Source organism: Agelaius phoeniceus, chromosome 10 (genome assembly GCF_051311805.1).
Source record: "Agelaius phoeniceus isolate bAgePho1 chromosome 10, bAgePho1.hap1, whole genome shotgun sequence".
Lineage (NCBI taxonomy): Eukaryota > Metazoa > Chordata > Aves > Passeriformes > Icteridae > Agelaius > Agelaius phoeniceus.
In genome coordinates, this window is record NC_135274.1 from 15,767,288 (window position 1) to 15,785,503 (window position 18,216).

At 46.3% G+C, this 18,216-nt stretch overlaps 1 protein-coding gene across 2 annotated transcripts in view; it reads left to right on the forward strand.

Moving 5' to 3' along the window:
- The window catches only part of FGF12 (fibroblast growth factor 12), a 219,112-nt gene that overhangs the window by 64,997 nt on the left and 135,899 nt on the right, over positions 1-18,216 (forward strand). The window contains exon 1 of one of the 2 annotated variants that reach the window (XM_077183991.1): positions 15,265-15,517. The exons of the other annotated variant lie outside the window; for it this stretch is intronic. Coding sequence (XP_077040106.1) covers positions 15,430-15,517 — 88 coding nt within the window. The 5' untranslated portion in view covers positions 15,265-15,429. Of the gene's footprint in view, positions 1-15,264; positions 15,518-18,216 lie in introns of those variants that run through there. 2 annotated transcript variants of the gene reach the window in all.

Genomic DNA, 18,216 nt, shown 5'->3' on the forward strand with positions numbered 1-18,216 from the left:
ATTTGGCTTCATAGCAGAGAAGCTGTAGGTAGGGATTTAAAGGGCAGTGGTTTGACAAATTTTACAAGAAACTCCTCCCAGGTATTAATTCCTGGGTTATGGGGTCAGAGAGGCTCTTGTGATCTTTCAGTCTGACTTCCTGTGGAGTGCAAGTCACAGGACTGCCCTCAATTGACTCCTGCTTGAAGTGCTGAACAGAGAAAACATCCCCTCTTGCTTCAGAACTTTCCTGTGATGGAAGACTCACCTTCTTAAATTGTTCCAATGCTTTATCACCTTCAACATTAAATACTTCTGAACTTTGCTTTGTTTAGTTTCAGCTGCCAGCTTTGGGGTTTTTTTTGTTTGTTTTTATTTTTGTCTTTGGTTTTTGTTTGTTTGGTTGGTTGGTTTTTTGTTGTTGTTTTTTTTGGGGATTTTTGTTTGTGTTTGTTTTTGTTGTTTGTTTGTTTGGTGTTTTTTTTTTGTTGCTTTGTGCATTTGGGAAGCCATGTATTGCCAGAACTCTGTCCTATGTAGGATTCATGGTCTTGATAGAGTTGCCAACCAGGTGGAGCTCTGAGAGGTACCTTGGTTGTAAGAAGTGAAAAGTTGTAAAGTTGTAAATGTTATTGACTGGGTAGGTGTGGGGTAGGATGTGAAATGACAAACTCATCACCCAGAATAAAAAAAGCAATACAAGGGCATGATGTGTGTGTGCTTTACCCCAGTGTTTGTCTGCAATGGGTGTTTCTAGTGTTTACATACTTAAAGCAAACACTTAAGAATGATTTATACAGGTTTTTAAATGAGATCTTATAGAAAAAGTCTTGCAGAGGTTTAGTTTTACAGGAAATTTCTTGAATTACAAAAACATTTGTTGTTTTGAGTGTGTTTTTTTGTAAATCAGCCGTGCTGAGGTCCTTTGGGACTTAGGCTGCTACGTTCAGCACAACAATTGCTGTTAGCTTCTTAGGCTGTTCCAATTTATGATACATTTTATAAGCAGCTTCATCTATCTCACAACTTGGCAGAGGTTTGGAATGGAGAGCAGCCAGTGCCTTTTGTGCTGGATTAGCTTGAGAGAGAGTATGACCACAAGCCTGGTGGGCAGTAAGCCCAGCTATAAGGCCATCTTAAAGCAAAACAGTTTCTTGTGGGTCAGGCACAGGACAGGCATGCAGTAGATTTGGGTTACTTCAACCACAGAATGTGCTGTGACAGCAGATAACCAAACTCTTTCTGTGGCTTGACTTCCATCAAGCACAACTTGCTGCTTTTAAAGCCACTGGACACCCCACAGGAGATGGTGGGAAGTCAGTCAGTGTGGAGGTGTGGGACAGGCTTTTAGGTTTCAGAGCCTTGCCTCTTCTTGGCAGGGTGCTGAGCCCAGCACATGGCACCAAGAGTCCTCAGTGCAAAGCCTCTTGTAATACAGCTCCTTCCAGGCCTTGTGGGCTGCTTGTGTGAGGCTCTGGGAGCTGCCTATTGCAGTCCTGCTGCAATATCCATGCCTGTGAAGTGGGGACAGAAATGCCAAGCTCAGCGTCTGTGCCAAGGCGGGCTGTGAGGATTTGTGATCGTACACAGCTGTTGTGGGAACAGCTCTGCTGCTGATGTTCAGCACACCCAGTCTATCTTCTGGCATTGATGCTTTCTAAACCAAAGAAGTGTTTTGAGCTGATGCCAGTAGTCATGGGTATGTCTTACAAGATCTTGTGCAGCCAGATGCAAACTTGTCTGGGCTGTGTTTTGGGCTGGCTGGACTCAGTCTGCTTGAAGACTGCAGGCTGTGTAATTATACAGCTGGGGAGTCTGAGCTGATAAATCCAGCCTCCCAGCAGACCTTGGTGGCCAAGTGTGATGCTTTGCTGACATGGCTACAAGGCTTCGGGCTGGAGAGAGTTTACATCCTCCCCTCTTAGGGAAACTTGTCACTTGACAATAAAAGAGTGTGAACATTACTGAAAAGAAAGCATGTGCCCCAGCCTTTGAAAGCTCTGTACCCCCTTCCCAGGAACACTACAGGGATGGTATGGAGTATGAAAATGAGAAGGCTTCAACTGAAGTGTTTCACACTTTAAAATCACTTTTCTTTTCAATGTCCATCTTGATCTTGTCAGACCACAGCTAGTTCTGGAGGAAGACAAGATGCAGACTGACAGCCTCTAAATCAGGCAGTAAAGGAGGTCACAAGATATGAATGTGAGCACCTCTGCAGAGAAGACCCCAGACTGCTGCATTCCCCCTGATACAGCCTCTCTGTGTAGTGACAGGAGATGATTTTCCTGCAGGAAATCATGAGTATTTCAGGAAATCAGTATTTCTGGCAGTTCAGCAAGAAAGCACTTTGCAAGCTGAGGATGAGGGTATATCTGTGATCACTGGGACTTCCTGAAAGCTGTTTCTTCTGCAGCTGCCTGTATAAGAGGGCATCAATAATGGAGGTGTGAAAAAGTAGAGACAGAAGCAATGAATCACCCACCACTTCAAAAGGATAGGGAAAGAGACAAAGGGGGACGAGCTCTCCAAGTCCTTAAAAAACAGTCTTTCCCATCAGCTTTAGAAACAAAACTGGCAGTGGTTAGGAAAGAACAATCCCATCTACAAAATTCACCAGTGGGGTTTGGCTTCTTAGTACTGAGGGGAAAAATGCACTTTGCAAGCTGGATTCCTCCCTGTTTTCCAGGGCACTGCACCCTCTGGCTGCAAGTGCATCCGAGAACTTTCCCAAAAAGGCACTTTGGGGATGTAGCCTACATCTCTGGAAGGAATTGAATGGGGAGTATGTCTCTGCTAATGAAAGCTGCAGCCAGAAATAAGAGTTCTGGAGGTTGAAAACTAGGTTAAAAGCAGCCAGCAATGGAAAGCAGCTGAAGATGGAGTGGGTTAAAGAGCTCTTGAGCATTATACAGTGGATGGTTTAGCTTCACTCCCAGCTCCTGGGTAATGCAGTCCTGGCAGATTGACAGGGATTCTGGGGTGAGTTGTCACAAGATGCTTCAGCTTGTTGGTTTTTTCCCTTTAGGTTTTTATTTTTAGTTGAATTCTCCCGCTTAACGCGCACTATAGTGACCCCTACTGCTGCCAGTAGTCAAGAACCCATTTCAGTACAACCATGAAACTATGGGAAAGTATTGCCTGTAGTCCTAAAAACAGATAGTATCATTTATAACCCTTAAGTATGCAGAAAGTCTGCTGCTAAACTCCACATCACCAAAGAGGAAAGCTTCTGTAAACCCTTGTGGTGCTTAAACTGTGGGTAAAGTCTTTGTGTAAAGAATAAGAATCAGCCAAAGCCTTCAGAATAAACCTGTTCTCCCTTTTCCAAAAAAGACTGGGGAGGCATGCTGACCAGCTGGGCCTCCCACATGGCAAAACTGCTGTACTGCAGCACATGCAGAAACAGCATCCTTGTGCTCCTGCTTGGTCCCAGCCGCCAGGAATCTCCTATTTTTCAGGAGCACTTGTGGGGTAGGAAAATCCTGACAGCAGTAAGAATATGAAAGGGTATTCAAGGCTACTGCCCTTAGGAAAGTGGATGGCAGCTGCTCTGTCTTCTGTAATGCCTTGTGATGTGTTAAGAACCTCATACTGGTCTGCACACAGCCTTTCATGTCTGTGTTAACTACCCTGACCCTGGGCTGAACCATCACCTTCTTTATTTGAGCTCTCTTTTCAGCAGGATTTTTCTGGTGTGTAAAATCTTAGCAGGGACATTAGGATCTTAACAGGACTTACAAAGAGATGGTGAGAAAATATGAAACTTGTAACATGGAATAAAAGGAAGTTTGAAAAGTTGGAATATTAGATGTAAATAGCAGGGTCTCAGTGAAGTGCAGTGCAAACACAGCTGTGTGTGGCAGGATGGCCAAGTGCCCATTTCCATCAATCCTAGTTTGTATAAACACCCATAAGGAAAATGATAATTGGCCTCAGCAGGCATCTTCCATGAAACCTTCCTTGGTGAGAGTGCCACTGTGGAAGAAAAATTATGGGGTACCAGAGACATGGCCCAACAGTTTCTATAAGGCGAGTGCCTAACTGGTAAAGCAAGTTGTGGAAGAGCAGAACAATAGTTTAAAGTGAGAGTATCCAAGCACTCTGCCTGCATCCCTGACAGACCAGAGCAGGCTTTCCCCTATGAGCTGTTCCCCAGGAGTTGCTCTGTTTCAGTTTTAGCTGCTCAGACTATGCCATAGTCTGGAGCAGATGTCAGCTCTGAGGTTGTACCTGATTGTTAATTTACTTTTTTAATATAGGCCCATTACCAGATGCTTGCCCCAGTGGTGTACAAGTAAAGCTGTTGTCTGCTCTAGCTCATCAAAAGCACTGCAAGTTTTACCTGGAGACTGGGGCAGCCAGGTGTTCTGTGCCCATTGAGAATTGGGCTGGATAAATGGGCAGAGAGACAGTTCAGGTGCCCTGCCTGAGCTCAGGGGAGCTCTGCCAGGGGGCAGGGTGGTGAGTGTGGAGCTGGCCAAGCACCAGGAGGGATCCCTGGCTCTCCCTGTGAGTGGTGCCTGCTCCTCTGCATGGATATCTGACCCATGGCCATGCTGTGTCCAGCACACATCCGTGGGCTCTGGCAGCAAAGCTCTTCTCCCCAGCTGCCAGATTTAGTGATGCCTCAGGTCTGGGGAAAGGCAGCTGAGTTACTGCAGCTGTGTGGAGAGCCAGGAGTCCCACTTATGCACTCTTTCAGAAGTTATCTTTGACCATCTGTCCTCTGAGAGCATCATCCTGAGACAGATCCTTCCGCCTGCTTGCCTTCGTGCAGCTGGCTGGTGACATGAACCACCTTGGGCATTGGTGGCCTTGCCTGACAGCTCTTGCTGTACCCAGGGGGTGACTGAGGGAGCAGGCTGAGGAGCCAGGCTTTTCTGTGCCCTGCCTCGCCCTCACTTGCCACTGCTGCAGTTCTGGGAGTGAAGTGTATAAAAATGGAGAGCATTCTTGGTGTCAGACTCTCCTCCTTCCTGCAACACTGCACACTATGGCATACAGCTCTGCAGAGCTGAGCCAGAGTGCTTTTGTGCACTGCTGAGTGGTGCTGGATTCCTTATGGCTTCATTATGGCTTGACACTGAGCACTGGGGAATGAAAAACAGATGATGTGGCTGTGACACTTGCTGTAACTCAGCGGGGAAAAGGAAAAGACACCACCTTGGGAGCCCCCCTTCCCATTCCTCACAGCTTCCAGTCTTGTGTGCTGCTCACAGAGTGCCTGGCACTGACCTCAGGAACTCTGGGGCTCTGCTGTCATGAAAAGCAAATAGCTAAACTTGTGTTTTACAACAAGCTGGTCCAGTGAGACTTAGGCAAGGACAAGTTGGGGCTGTGACAGAGGGAAGCAGCAGGAGGTCCCATGGAGTTGGGTCTGTTTTTCCTCAGAAAGCAGCCATTGCTTCCCTTTCCCTTGTGCAGAAGCTCCAATCCTGACCCAAGGACCTTCTGGAGACAGGCAGTGATTGCTCTACAGCAGGAAAATGTTGAGCTGTCATTCCCTGGTTCTGAGTCATCCTGCTAAATCTGTGCACAGCAGCTGGCTGAGAAGGGGAGTGGGAGATGGAAAATCCCCTTTGGGATCAGGGTAACAGTCAAGGAAACAAAGTGATGGAGAAAAATTAAGTCAAGCCTCTGAGTGTAGGGATTTGAATGTGGGGCTGGCCTTCAAGATATCTAGATGGAGCAAATGGAATCCTCACTGCTGGGATATAACATCTAAGGAGGGTTTATGTGAAACTGAATGCTGCATAGCTGAGGTTGCCTCTGTGTTGGGGCCTTAAGCAAATGCCAGCTGAAAGGAAATAATTTTGTCAGTGGTCTGAGGATGTGGATGCATGACACATGAGAACTGGCTCAGAACAGCTGTGCTTTAATTGGACATTTTTCCCCATTGTAACTACTGTTTCACTGCTGAGTTGCAGGATGCAGCTTTTTGGGAGTGGAAGGGGATGGCTGAGGTTCCACTCACTTGTGAGCTCCCTGTACCTGGTAGGATCCTTTGTGCAGGGACAGAAATGGTGTGTGAGGCTAAGGCAGCACTGGGGACTTGGGACAACTCAAGCCTGCAGTTGTGGTTTTTAATTCTGCAGAGGCTTTCTCATTTGAGGGAAATTCCTAAAATTTATTGCTGCCATTGGGTGACACTTGTTTAGATAATGTCTGTGACTGTCCCAGTGTAAACAGGCAGAGGGCTAATGCAGGTCTGGCTGGAGGTCAAGCATGTCCTGTAGCAGAGCCAGTGCAGTGGCCCTGCCAACAGCCTGGCACACAGCACACCGTGGTGACTTTTCTCAAGTAGCTGGAAAAGGCATCCTGGCCACATGCCATTCACAAGCTAAGGTGAGAATTAGAAAAGGTGTGTTTTAGTGACTCATAAATAGCTTAGCACATGCTGACGGAGCAGCAGCTCAGCTTTATGATTTCAGCTTTGCATCCCTAAAGTGCCTGTTAGAAAAAAAAAATAAAGTATCAGTGCTTGAAATGTACGGGCTAAATTCAGACCTCCTGGAGCAGTATCAGTTATAGAAGATCAGAATCTAGCCCCATCTCTCTAACATTATTGGAAAATCCTCTGCACCCACCCTTGTCTCCTTTAACCCTTCCTCAGTCCATTCTGTGGTTGCAGTTACAGCTTTAGCTTGTGCTGAGCTGCATTTTGTGCTGTGCCAGGTCCATCTCATGTGCCATGTGTGGGTTGTGGTTCAGTTTTTAAGCTTTGCCTGTGGGAAGTAGACAATCAGTGCAGTGCTTCACCCTCAAGGCCTCTGGTAATGCCTGATAAAGAATGCCTAGTTGATTTATCTGCTCACTCACAGAAGCATTCTCCTCCTGTATTTTACTCCTCTTTTGAAATTCCACCCATTGGTCATCCATCTTTTGTGATTTCCTCTTTCTTGCTGCGCTCCACAGCAATAATCACATAAATAGTGCTTCATCTTTGACTTGAACACTTCTTATTCCCCCCTGATTTGCCAGATTATGCATGTTTCAGAATGGGATTTGCTAGAATCTTTATTCTATCTTAAGTGAAATATCTTCAGCTGCTGAGGAAAGCAGGATTTTTATGTTCTTATAGGGGAGCAGAGTTCCCCAGAGGCTGATAATCACTCTGAGCTGCCTGTGGGCTGGCACTGCTGTGTTCTCAGCAAAAGCAGGGTAAGGCCATTACTGAGTATGTCACATGTCAGCAATGATTCCTGTCCCTGGGAGCCAACCATGTTACCTGTCACTGGTGTGGTTATTGCAAACTGGTGTTCCTAACTTTTAGAAGATTTGGGGCCTTTCTTAAATCCCTGAGCCATTATGTAAGAATGGTAACTTGGCATATTTAGATTTCCTGGTTCTAATGGCTGCAGAGAAAAGCTAACAGTAGAAACCTTTAAAGGTGCTGGACCATGAGTGAAATGCAAAAAAGAACCTAAAATGTGTTGCTCAGGTTTGGGTTTTCTCTTACAGCAGAGGGTGGAGAAAGTAGTTCTGGCTTGTAGCTGGGAGGGTCTGAGCCTGGCCATACCAGGTGCCTTCACCATTTGTCCTGAAATGATGAACAGCAAAAAATCTTCTCTATCCCATGAAGCTGGTGTGTGGTATGTGGATATCCAGGTGGCTGCAGAGCAGTGGGGCACTCGTGGGCTAATGGGGAACAAGTCAAGTTCTTCTCTGTTCATACCACTGTCAGCCAAACACTCCTGGTATTCCTCATTGTCTGACTTTGTTTGAGAATCTTACAGAAATGTTTTACTTTGATGAGGTCAAAGCTTTTCCTTGCAATTTTATTTTAATAATATTGCTAAAATGCTACAGCAAAGTTGAAAGTTGAGATACTTTAGAAAAATGTCATTTTAAGGAAAATAACATTATTTTTTTTTTAAATTTTTATTTTTTTTACAACTTCCCCAAAGCAATAGTGTACTCTTAGAAAGAGACAGATTTATTTTTTTTAGCTCTCTTGCAGTCTCTGGTGAGGACTACATGATATGAGTCTCAGAAAAGGAAATTTTCCAGACAAAAAGTCTTAAGTTCACCTGGAAAAAAATGTGCCCAGCAGGAAGTCCTGTCCTAACAACCCAGGATTTCAAGGGTGGCTCTTATAAAGGTTTTGTAAATCCCATCTTCAAATCTCTTGAAACATTAATTTTCCTTTGCCTACATAGCCCCTTTATAACTGCACTGTAATATTATTATTTAATACCTGGCTTTTGTAATTTTCTTCCTTTCAGAACCAGCAGGGACAAGTCTGTGTGTAGGTCTGATAAAGAGCTGTAGCTATGCTACACTGCAGGCACTGGGAATTGCATGTTCCAGAATAGTGGTCTTTCCAGAGAAATCTGTTTCAGATGTCTCTCTGTGCACTCTTTAGCCATGGTGGCCACTTAATGAGTGAGGGTCTGATCTGTGTTGTCCTGATAGTGGCTTTTCTGTCATTGGAGGAGCTGTGAATTGGAGCAGAAAGCATTTCTTGTACCATCATTCCCAAGGCAGGCAGTTAGGCAAGTACTTGCTTGTCTCGATGAGGCTGTGCCACATGTGTTGTATTAGCATGCCAGAATAAATACACTTCAGGTCTAGACAACAGTAAAAGGCTCTGTAAGTGTCACTGGAAGTAGGCAGATGGGGAGGCTTGTGCTTCCACAGATGCTGCTCCCAACCTCAGATGCCCTCTGGAACATTAGGAGTGAGTTTGCTGCAGGGGAAGGGGAGATGGCTTTTTGCATGGTTGGTCTATTGTACTTTTACCCTCAGAAAATCCCCTTTATTAAGCCTGACAACTTTTCCCTGTGAGGTGGATGGATTGTTTGCACTCCTAGATGAGGAAAGCAGCCTGCCAGTTGTTCATGTTTCACGCAGGGAGCTGGGGGGAAAGCCAAGAGCACATCCTGAATTTGGAAGCTGCACCTATTCCAGCTCTGGCTGTGCCTTGGTAGCTGCCTGCTGAAAACAGAAGGGCCAAGGTGCTGTCAGTGGGCAGAGCCCAGGAGCTCTGCTGGCCAGCAGGCCTGGCTTGCTGCCCACCTCCAAACCCTGGCTCAACTTGGGTCAGGCCTCAGGCAAAGCCATCATTACCTACTGTGGATTAATAACCTCAATTACTGGAGCCCTGTGGGTCAGATCTTCCTGTGCTGGCTGCATTACAGCCCTTTAATCTGCTTTCCTCTCTCATAACCTCTGAGCCTGGAGGGATTGGCAGGCAGGGGAGATCTTCTGCCTTCCAGCGTGTTTTCCCTCGGAAGGGCTGCAGATGTGGAACAGCAACCACAGCTGGCAGGGGACTTGAACCCAACAAAGAGGTGCACCTAGAAGGTGCTTCTGCAGCTCTCAGGTTCAAAGGACAAGGCAACTTCTGGAGGTTTTCCATGAACTACATCTGCAAAAAATCAAAGCAGCCATCTTGTGGGGGACTGGCAGTCAGGTTTGGTCATCTGGGTAAGGGGCTGCATGCCTCTTGGGGGAGGAACATCCCTCCAGATTCCTTAATGTTCCCTGAGCAGCTGGGTAAAGGTGAGACACAAGTCTGGATCTCTAAGATGCCTTCTCACTGGGTGTTCCCCTTAAAGGAAAAAAGGCAGGTCTCATCAGTGGGGAAATTGCCAGTGAAGAGGGACTGAGCTGTGCAGTCCTGGACATGCTCTTAAATGATCTTGAAGAGTGAGGGGGTGAAGAAGAGACAAAATCTTTGAAGTAAGAGAAACAGAAGTGGACATAAAAGAGCTGCAGAGGGAGCATCTGATATGGAACATCTGCTGAACTAACAACTGTATAAACTGTGGAGGAGTGCAGGGTAATGCACCCATTGATGAAACTTAAATATATGGGAGGTGTATATATAAATATTATATATACATATATATATATATATTATGGTAAGGATAAGAGGTGCTACTGGGGTCCTTTTCACACATTTCCTCACTGGTAAAAGACCATAGAGACAGTGAATCTCTCTAGAAGTGCTAGCTCAGCAGATGCAAGCAGAAATTATTGGAAAAGATACAGAAAGCAAATAGGAGCTATCATCCTGCTGTGCTAGAAATCCCTGGAGCACTTGCACCTTGAGTACTGTGTGCAGCTCCAGTTATCCTGTCTCAGAAAAGATGTGATAGAACTAGAAAGGCACAGGAGACAATGACAAGGTCAGTGGAGCATGAAGAGTAGCTGCTGCCCAGGGAATGATGGAACAGATTAGGCATTTTCAGGTGCCTTCAGAAATGAAACAATTGAAGAAGGAAATACGACAGAGGTGTATAAAACCATGACTGTTATGGAGAACATAAAATTACTATTTCACAATATAATCTTATAATGCTCACCTTAACTTATAAGGTGAGCATTAAATGATTAAATGGAGCTATCGAGAAAGAGTTTTAAACTAATAAAAGCTTTTTCCTGCCACATTATTAACCTGTGGAACTCCTTGCCAAAAGATGGTTAGGAGACCAATGGTATTACTGGTTTCCAAAAATTAGTATAAAAAGTAGTTGGGGAGAAATCCATCAAGGGTTCTTAAACACATTGTGAGACATCCTGTAGATGAGGGCACCTGCTGGGCAGTGGCAGTGGGTGGAAGGAACAGTGTCTGGCTGCCTCTTTTTCCAGAGTATCTGTTCTGTGCTGCTCATACTACTGCTAAAATGTTTGGAGATGCCCTAGAAGTTCAGGTTCTGAGGAAGTGTCACTGTACTGAAAAACATTCAGAACAACAACTTCTCCCTAATTCAGACTGGAGACGTTTGATACACAAAGCCTTCTTTACATGTAATATTAGATTTCTTCTTAATGTCAGGAAATTGAGCTCCTGAGTGCTCATTACTATAAGCGTTTTATGTGTCTGAGGATAAACCTATTAAATGATCAAGGCCATGGGACATCTTTTCTTTGGCTCTGGAACCTGCTTTGGTGAGCTTAGAAGGGGCTGAGATTTTACCAAGTCAGTTTCTCCAGCAGGACCTGAAGTCACCTGAAGTCAGTGGTTTCTGTTCACTCTTGCTCAGAAAAGCAACTAAGAAATTAATCTTTCTTGTCTGATGTATGAAATCAAGCTCTTCTCCTTTTTTTTTTTTTCCTAACCTTCTATTCGCTCTCAGAAGGTGTGTGGTACACTTTATCCATGGTAGAGTTTTCAGAAGAATCTTTCTTTGCCTTAGTGCAGTTTTATACTGATAAGGAAGAGGCTAATTCTCTCATTAAATCACCAGAATGAGGACTGACAGATGATTCCCTACTTGTCCACAAATTTCTTGTGTGACCTTCAGCAAACCTCTCAACTTTGTGCTGTAGTTCCCACTGTCTCTGGTGTGATTGTGCTGTGCTTTGGTGGAGCTGGGTGCAGTAGGAGCTCTATGTGGCTGTTATGTCCCTTGCCAGTTTCATCTAGAAGGGGAAAAGGGTAAACAGAAATAGCCAGAGAGCACAGTGGTGACAGTGGTTTGCACTGAAAAGGGCTTGGCCAGTTTTGGTAGATTTTGCTCTTGCAAGGAGAGGTGCTGTGGAGTGGTTCTCTGCCACCACTGAAGAATGTGCAGTCACTGATCACATATCAACCCATGGAGTGAGCTTGGAGAAATGAGCACCAAGTGCCAAGAGTTTTGTAAATTTACAGAGAGAGGGACAAGGTGCAAACTCTGCATCAGCACCAGCTCTTAAGGTTAATGGGCCCTTTCTCATCATATCCGCCCGTGTTTGGCCAGAAAATGCACCAAGGGCAGAGACTTCCAGCAAAACCCAAACCAACCAACCAGAAATAACACACCTGCACGAGCTGTTTGTCTGTGCACCCATCACAATGTTCAAAGAACAACCAGTCAGTATGGGTGACAACAGAACAGCATAGACACAGCACCCTGAGAGATTATTACTGCCTCTGTATAAACACAAGGAAAGCTTTCCTGGCTAGTCTCTTCTTGGAGCTTTTGTAGATTTTCTTTCTTTCTTGGTTTTTGTAACTAGTGAACTCATACACATTATGCTATTTTAATACTTAGCAAAGAGCCTTGTCGGCTAAATCACCTTATTTTTCTCTGATCAGAGTGCAGTACATTCCTCTTTTTAGCAGAAGGTATTAATTTAAATTCCATAATCCTAAACATATTCTCGTTTCTGTTCAGTGCTTCAGAAGGCCAATGGCATTTTAATTTAATAAGGGAGAAACACACATGACACTGTGTTCCCTGTAAATGTCTTCTGACCTCAATAAAGCTTTCACAGCTTTCTTTGTGTTCCAGCAAATGCAATCCCTGCTTTTATTCAAGCACACTATCATTTCTAATACCTGTGTTCTACCAGTGGCTAAAAATTTAAATATCTCTAGCATTTTCACAGTAACTTTTGAGATGTTATTAGCATTATTATTTAGTAGTGTGAGCTCATCAATGGAGCCATAGTGAGATTTATGCACCACTGTGTCCCATTGAAGTATTGTTTGGGTACATGCTGTCTCTCTGCACTGAAGTAAATTTTATTTTGGTTTACCTTGTTTTCAGATTAAAATGAGTTGACACATCTAGCAATGTCTCGATTTAAGTCAGCTCCATTTATCTTTTCAAATTCTTTAAGCTTTGTTTACTGGGCTAAGATTTACCTAATTGGGTACATGATATTACTGAGTATTTTGTAGCATGTAAACACTTGAGTCATATGCATCACAGTTCTTCCTTTACCATTTTTATGCTTCCATTTTGCTGTCTAAACTTGCTTAAACCTACTCAGTTTGAAAGAGCACATGCTTGTTGCAGTCCTTACGGCCCTTCTTTGGAAATGTCAGGTAACAGTCATTCTTTTCACTGGTTTGAGTCTGCCCTCTTTTCCTCTAATGTGACTCAGGAACCAACCCCTTAGAATGTGCCCACAAAGGCTGGATTATCAGCCTTGCTGCAAGGTGATGGAAATTCCCCAAAGAAACGGGGATTATTTTATTAGTGGATTTTATGGGCTATTTTGAGTAGATTTTCCAGGAACAACTATGTTTAGTTTAATGAACAGAGGTCTCAAAATTCAGCTAGCTGTTGCATTTTCACTTTTTATTCAAACAAACATCTGTATCATGTCCAAGGCACTTGTCCTTGCATGTTCATGGGATAAATCTGCCCATTTCTATGCTAGGTTGATACATACAACATCTAAAAGCAACTCTTCCCTCTTACCTAGTGCTGCACTTCAGTCCTGGCCTCCCTAAATGAGAGCCCCTCATTTAGAGCCCCATGTTGGCTGCTAAGCAAGGAGGGCACCTTGACTTTGGATCTCACTGTACTGTCCTTGATCAGCCAGATCCAGAATTGTTCTCATCTCAAACATGCTGCTGAAGCATTTGCAGAAAGAGGACTATTATTTTTTTATGCTATTACTGAAGTACTGGAGAACCACCAGTTCTGTTTTAGGGCTTCACTGTGCACACTCCTTTTGGCCTTGTTCCAACAGGGCTGTAGGCTTGTTCTCAGGTGATCAGAAGTAGCAGAGGACTGAAGGACAGCTCTGGGAGAAGGGTGGAGAAGGGTGAGGTAACCACTGTAGTCTCAGTTTGGTATGTGCCCTGACATGGCACCATAGCCTTTCATGATGGCTGTGGAGCAGGGACTGCTAAGGAGTGCAATGGAGCAATGATCCTGGGTAAATGGGGACATGGGGAAGGGCAGTTTCATTGAGCTTTTTGCTATGACTTGGTGCATGTGCAAGGTCCTGTCTAAAATAGCTTAAATTAAGACAGAGTGATGATTTTTCAGCCTAAGTCACGGCAGACAACAAAAACTGAATTTAACATGAATCCCAGGGATGTTAGTAACATCTTCCATCCTTCTAACAGTCCTGAACTGTATGCTACTGGCTTTGCTTCCAGATAAGTGCTGTTTTTTAGCATATGAATTAGAGTTGACTGGAAAAATAAGAGCTACCATTTCATGAAATGTTTAGCATTTTAACTGTTTTTTTTCCCCTTTTATATTCAAGAGTAAATCTGAAACTGTGGAATATTTATTGAGGGCATGAAAGACTTCAGATGCTCTCAAAAATATTAGTTTCGCCACACATGCTTCTCACACCTAAACACACCATGCCACACATAGATTCTCACACCTAAACAGCATTTCTTTTGTTATGCCTGGGTTATGTGCCTCAGTACTCTGATCTAGATGTTAACATCTAAGTTTGTATCCCCACTCTCTCATATCACTGAAGTGCTGGCCAGAAGCTTGTTACATCCTAGAGTGCAGTCTCTGGAAAAATATCCATCTCATGAGCTGGTCAGACACATCTGGTCACTTCTTCCAGGTATTAGAGAAACAAAAGCAGAGAAGGTTTTGAAAGCTTATGTGTAAGTAGGTAACCCTGCTTGAGCACAAGGTAATTCAGTTAAAAATTCACTCTTGTGCTGGGTTCCTATTTGTCCCAGAGGGAGCTGCTTTTTAGTGCACTATTAGAGTTCATTCAGGTGAAAGAGTTCTTTTGAACATCTTTTGTATGTGATAGTACTGTTTTGTTGAAGGAGTTTTTCTGTGCTCCTGTCCTTTCTAGCCTTGTGTTGTGGGTTTTGTGTAATTTCATGAATTGGAGACAGTTCTGGTTAGTTTTCCATCCTTGCATGTGAAATATGAGCCCTACCTTTCTCTGTGCAGCGCCAACACTGAGACTTGATTCTGCAGCACTGTAACAGCGACAGTTTAAAAACAGGTAAAAAAGAAGGTACCTTGAGTTTCAATGGAGCGCCCTTTGCAGGAGGCTGGTGCCTTGGGGCAGGTGGGAAGACGGAGGCTCCCTCGTTTACAGCGCGCTCATCAGGGAGCCCTCCCGTCTGGGCATCCGCACCCAGCGGTGCTTTAAGACCAGAGGTGTCTCTTCTTCCCGGCCCCGCTGCCGGCCCCTGGTTCCAGCCCCGGGAGCCCCGGCAGGGCCGCGCTCGGTGCCTTCTGTGGCTGGGGCACCGCGGGCACCAGCCCTGCCAGGCCCCGCACGGCGGCCCCGGTGCTGCTGGGGCGGGCGGCGGGGCTGTCTCCTCCCTCCCTCCCTTCCTCCCTCTCCGCCGGGACTCGCACAACTCGAGCGCGGCGGGACCGGGTCCCCGGTGGAGGGGGGAAAGCGGCAGAGCCCCCGCCGGAGGAGCGGAGCGGCCGAGCCCCGGCGGCGGGGGGGTCCCGGCGGCGCGGCCCGGCCCGGCCCGGCCCGGCCCGGCGGGGGCTGTGCCGGCAGGGGGCAGGGCTGGGAGCCGGCCGCGCGTGTTTCTAGGGCTTGACGTCCTTCCAGCCAGCCCGCCCCGCTTCCCGGCACGGCCGGCCCTTCGCCGGCGGACAAGTCCCGAGAAGTGGCGGCGGGGTCCCCCTCCCTCCCCCGGGCGCGGCGGGGCCGCGGCGATGGGCCGGGAAGTTTGGCGGCGAGGGGGCCCGGCGCCCCGCCGCTGAGAGCCGGCCGCTCCGGGGCCGGTCCCTTTTCCGAGGAGCGGGAGGGCGCCACAAAGTGAAATCCATGAGGATTCTCGGGCTTCTCCTGGAGAAAGGCTCGCATATGCTGCAGTGTCTCTGTGGAAGGCGCCTGAGATCCAGCCACAGCCCAGGTGGGGAGCGCGCGTCCTTGTCCCCGCCGCCCTCACCTCCCCGCCCGGGCGCCGCTCGGCCCGGGCTGGCCCCGTTTCCTCGCCTCCCTCCCTCCCTCCCCTCGCCTCCGTCTCGCCGGCGCCGCGCACAGGTGGCCGGGATGGGCCGGGCGCTGTCCGCGGTGCTGACCCCGCCGCGCATCCCCGGACCGAGTCCCCTTAATTCGGCATCTGCACACCCGGCTCCCCTCCGCATCCCCGCCCGCTGATTACCAACCCGGCCCCTCTCTACCCGAGGCTGGCCCCCACCCCACCCCTGTGGCTAATCCCTCCTGGAGCCCCCACCCACACAGAGCCCCCACGTGTGTCCTTTGTTCTTACAGAGATTCCTGCCTCACACATGACCCTCATTATTGTTCCCCGTCCTACCTGCAGCCCACTCTGGTCCTTTTTCTTCATATGGCACCCCTGTATTTCTCATCCCACCTGGAACCCCCAACTGTGCCTTCTGTTAGCACCTGGCCAATATGGGGATAACCCTCCCCAGAGTGCCAGTGGCCCCAAACAACTCTAGGGTTGGCCCCTGAGTGAGAGCTCTCTACACTTTGTGCTTCTGGTAGTAGTAATGTCACAGTGGTTTTCTGGTGGAGGGTGTTGAATGAGTTTTTGAATGGCAGTATACTTACAAGCAAAGAGAAATCCCAGCCTGCTCCTGATGGGGGGCCTGAGGAAACTCCCAACTCATCTCTCAGCTCCTAGCCTGATGGGGAGAGAGCATTTCTCTAGGATGGGAAGGAAGTGCAGTGGGGCGAATTTCTGAACAATATTTGTGATCCTAAACACTTCCCCTGAGCACTTCTTGAAGAGGGGAATGAGTGCATGAGTGCCTTGGTTTGGTGTGGTACTACCCCTGAGTTTTAGGATATCTTGTTGAGGCTTTTAAAGTGGTGTTTCTACAATTTCTTCCTTGCTACACGTTTCTTCCATGAATTTGACTTTCCCTCTCTAGAACACTGGGTAAATGCTTCTGGAGTGAAATCCTGTGTTATTGTTGTTATTATTAACATCTATAGAAACTACTAATTGGATGCTTATGAGGGTGTCTCTTAGAGTATTCTTTCCTAATGCTTGTGTCGGGTTTTTTTGTGAGATCTTGGTCCTAGAAGAGAAAAAATGTCCATGCCTCTAGTGCAAATGCTTGGTGTTCTCTTGAAGAGAAAGGCTGTTCTTAGGGGACCACTGTTGCTGAGGTAGCCAGGATTCCCTTATGGCCTTGCTAAGGAAAAGCTGTTAATGGTTATAGCCACCTGTTTATGCCTCAGTAGCCTCTTCCCTCCCATGACACTCTGTTGTGCAAGTTGCTGTCTGTGACAAGCTCATGGCAACGGGGCAATCTTTGGGAGAGAACGCTCGACTCCCTTCAAAGCAGGACTGCCCTGCTTTGAAGAACAATATGCTAACTAAATAGAATAAATTGTGGCTGCACGTGGAAGCCGTATGCACACTAGTCTCTCTCCAGTGAAAAGCTATAGTGGAGTTTTCACCGTGGTGCTATGTGTGAATGTGTGGTTTGTGTCTTTTGGAAGAGCAGTAAAGAGAACAATATGCTACTGGTAAAAGTGGGGTGTGCTCAGGCCATGGGGGATGCTAGGCTGTAACTTTGGAGAACTAGAAGTCAGCAATAGTGTCCTAATAGTTTCCTGGCTGAGCTGGTTTGGCTTTACAGGTGGATCCTATACTGGAGTGTGCTTGATGCATATATGGTGCTTGAATCTTTTCTTACATTCCCTGTTCTGAGGAGTAATACTGAACATTGAGTAGTCTTTGTATTTCCTGATGTTGTGCTGTAAGGAGACAGACTGTGGGAATGATCTCCTATTGTAATCTCCAACTGAGCTTATTTTCCAGGTACTAGCCCCATACCACCATGAGCCTGACCACTCCAGATGGGGTCTGTTGCTTTGAATCAGCATGCTAAAATACATTCCCTCTCCTTGGCTGCGCTTTTTCATTTTCTGTTAAGGTTGGGGATTATGTTCTTGAAAAATGGTCAATAAAAAGGAAAATTTCCACTTATAAAAGAGTCAGTGTGGGGTGGGCCTGCTGGGGGATAAATCTCCTTGCTAACTTCTTCAAAAGCTGAGCATGCCCCAGGAGACAGGTGTATACTCTGGTAACAACCCTAAAGGTGTAGTGCTGTGCCTAGTGCGGCACTGTGGGGCCAAGCCAGTCAGAGATGTACACCAGCAAAAGGATTATAAAATTATGGGAGTGGAAGGACTGTGGAAACATTAACTACACAGTGGTGGCACAGAATGTTGTGAACTACCTCAGTGTCCTTGATCCTCTGATCTGAAGTTATTCTGATGGATTGACCAAGCCTTTTGCCTTCCTCATATCTGTGTTTTCTTAATGCAAACAGCTCATAAGGATGTAAGCACACATTTCAAGTCAGATTCATATTTGTGTGTTGTGCTGACTCAGAGCCTTAGACCACTCCTGATCCTGACAGAAGCTAATGCATGACACTTCAAAGAGAAATGGTGAAATATTGAAGGTAGTTGTATTGTACTGTACAACTCTATTGTGATGTTTGCAAAAATATTAGCAAGATTTTTTTTTTATTGTTATGCAAAGACCTCTCACCTCTTTACTTTAGCTAACTCTAGCCTGTTGTTTTCTTATGCTCCACTTCCAAGGTGTGTACATCATGTCTTAAG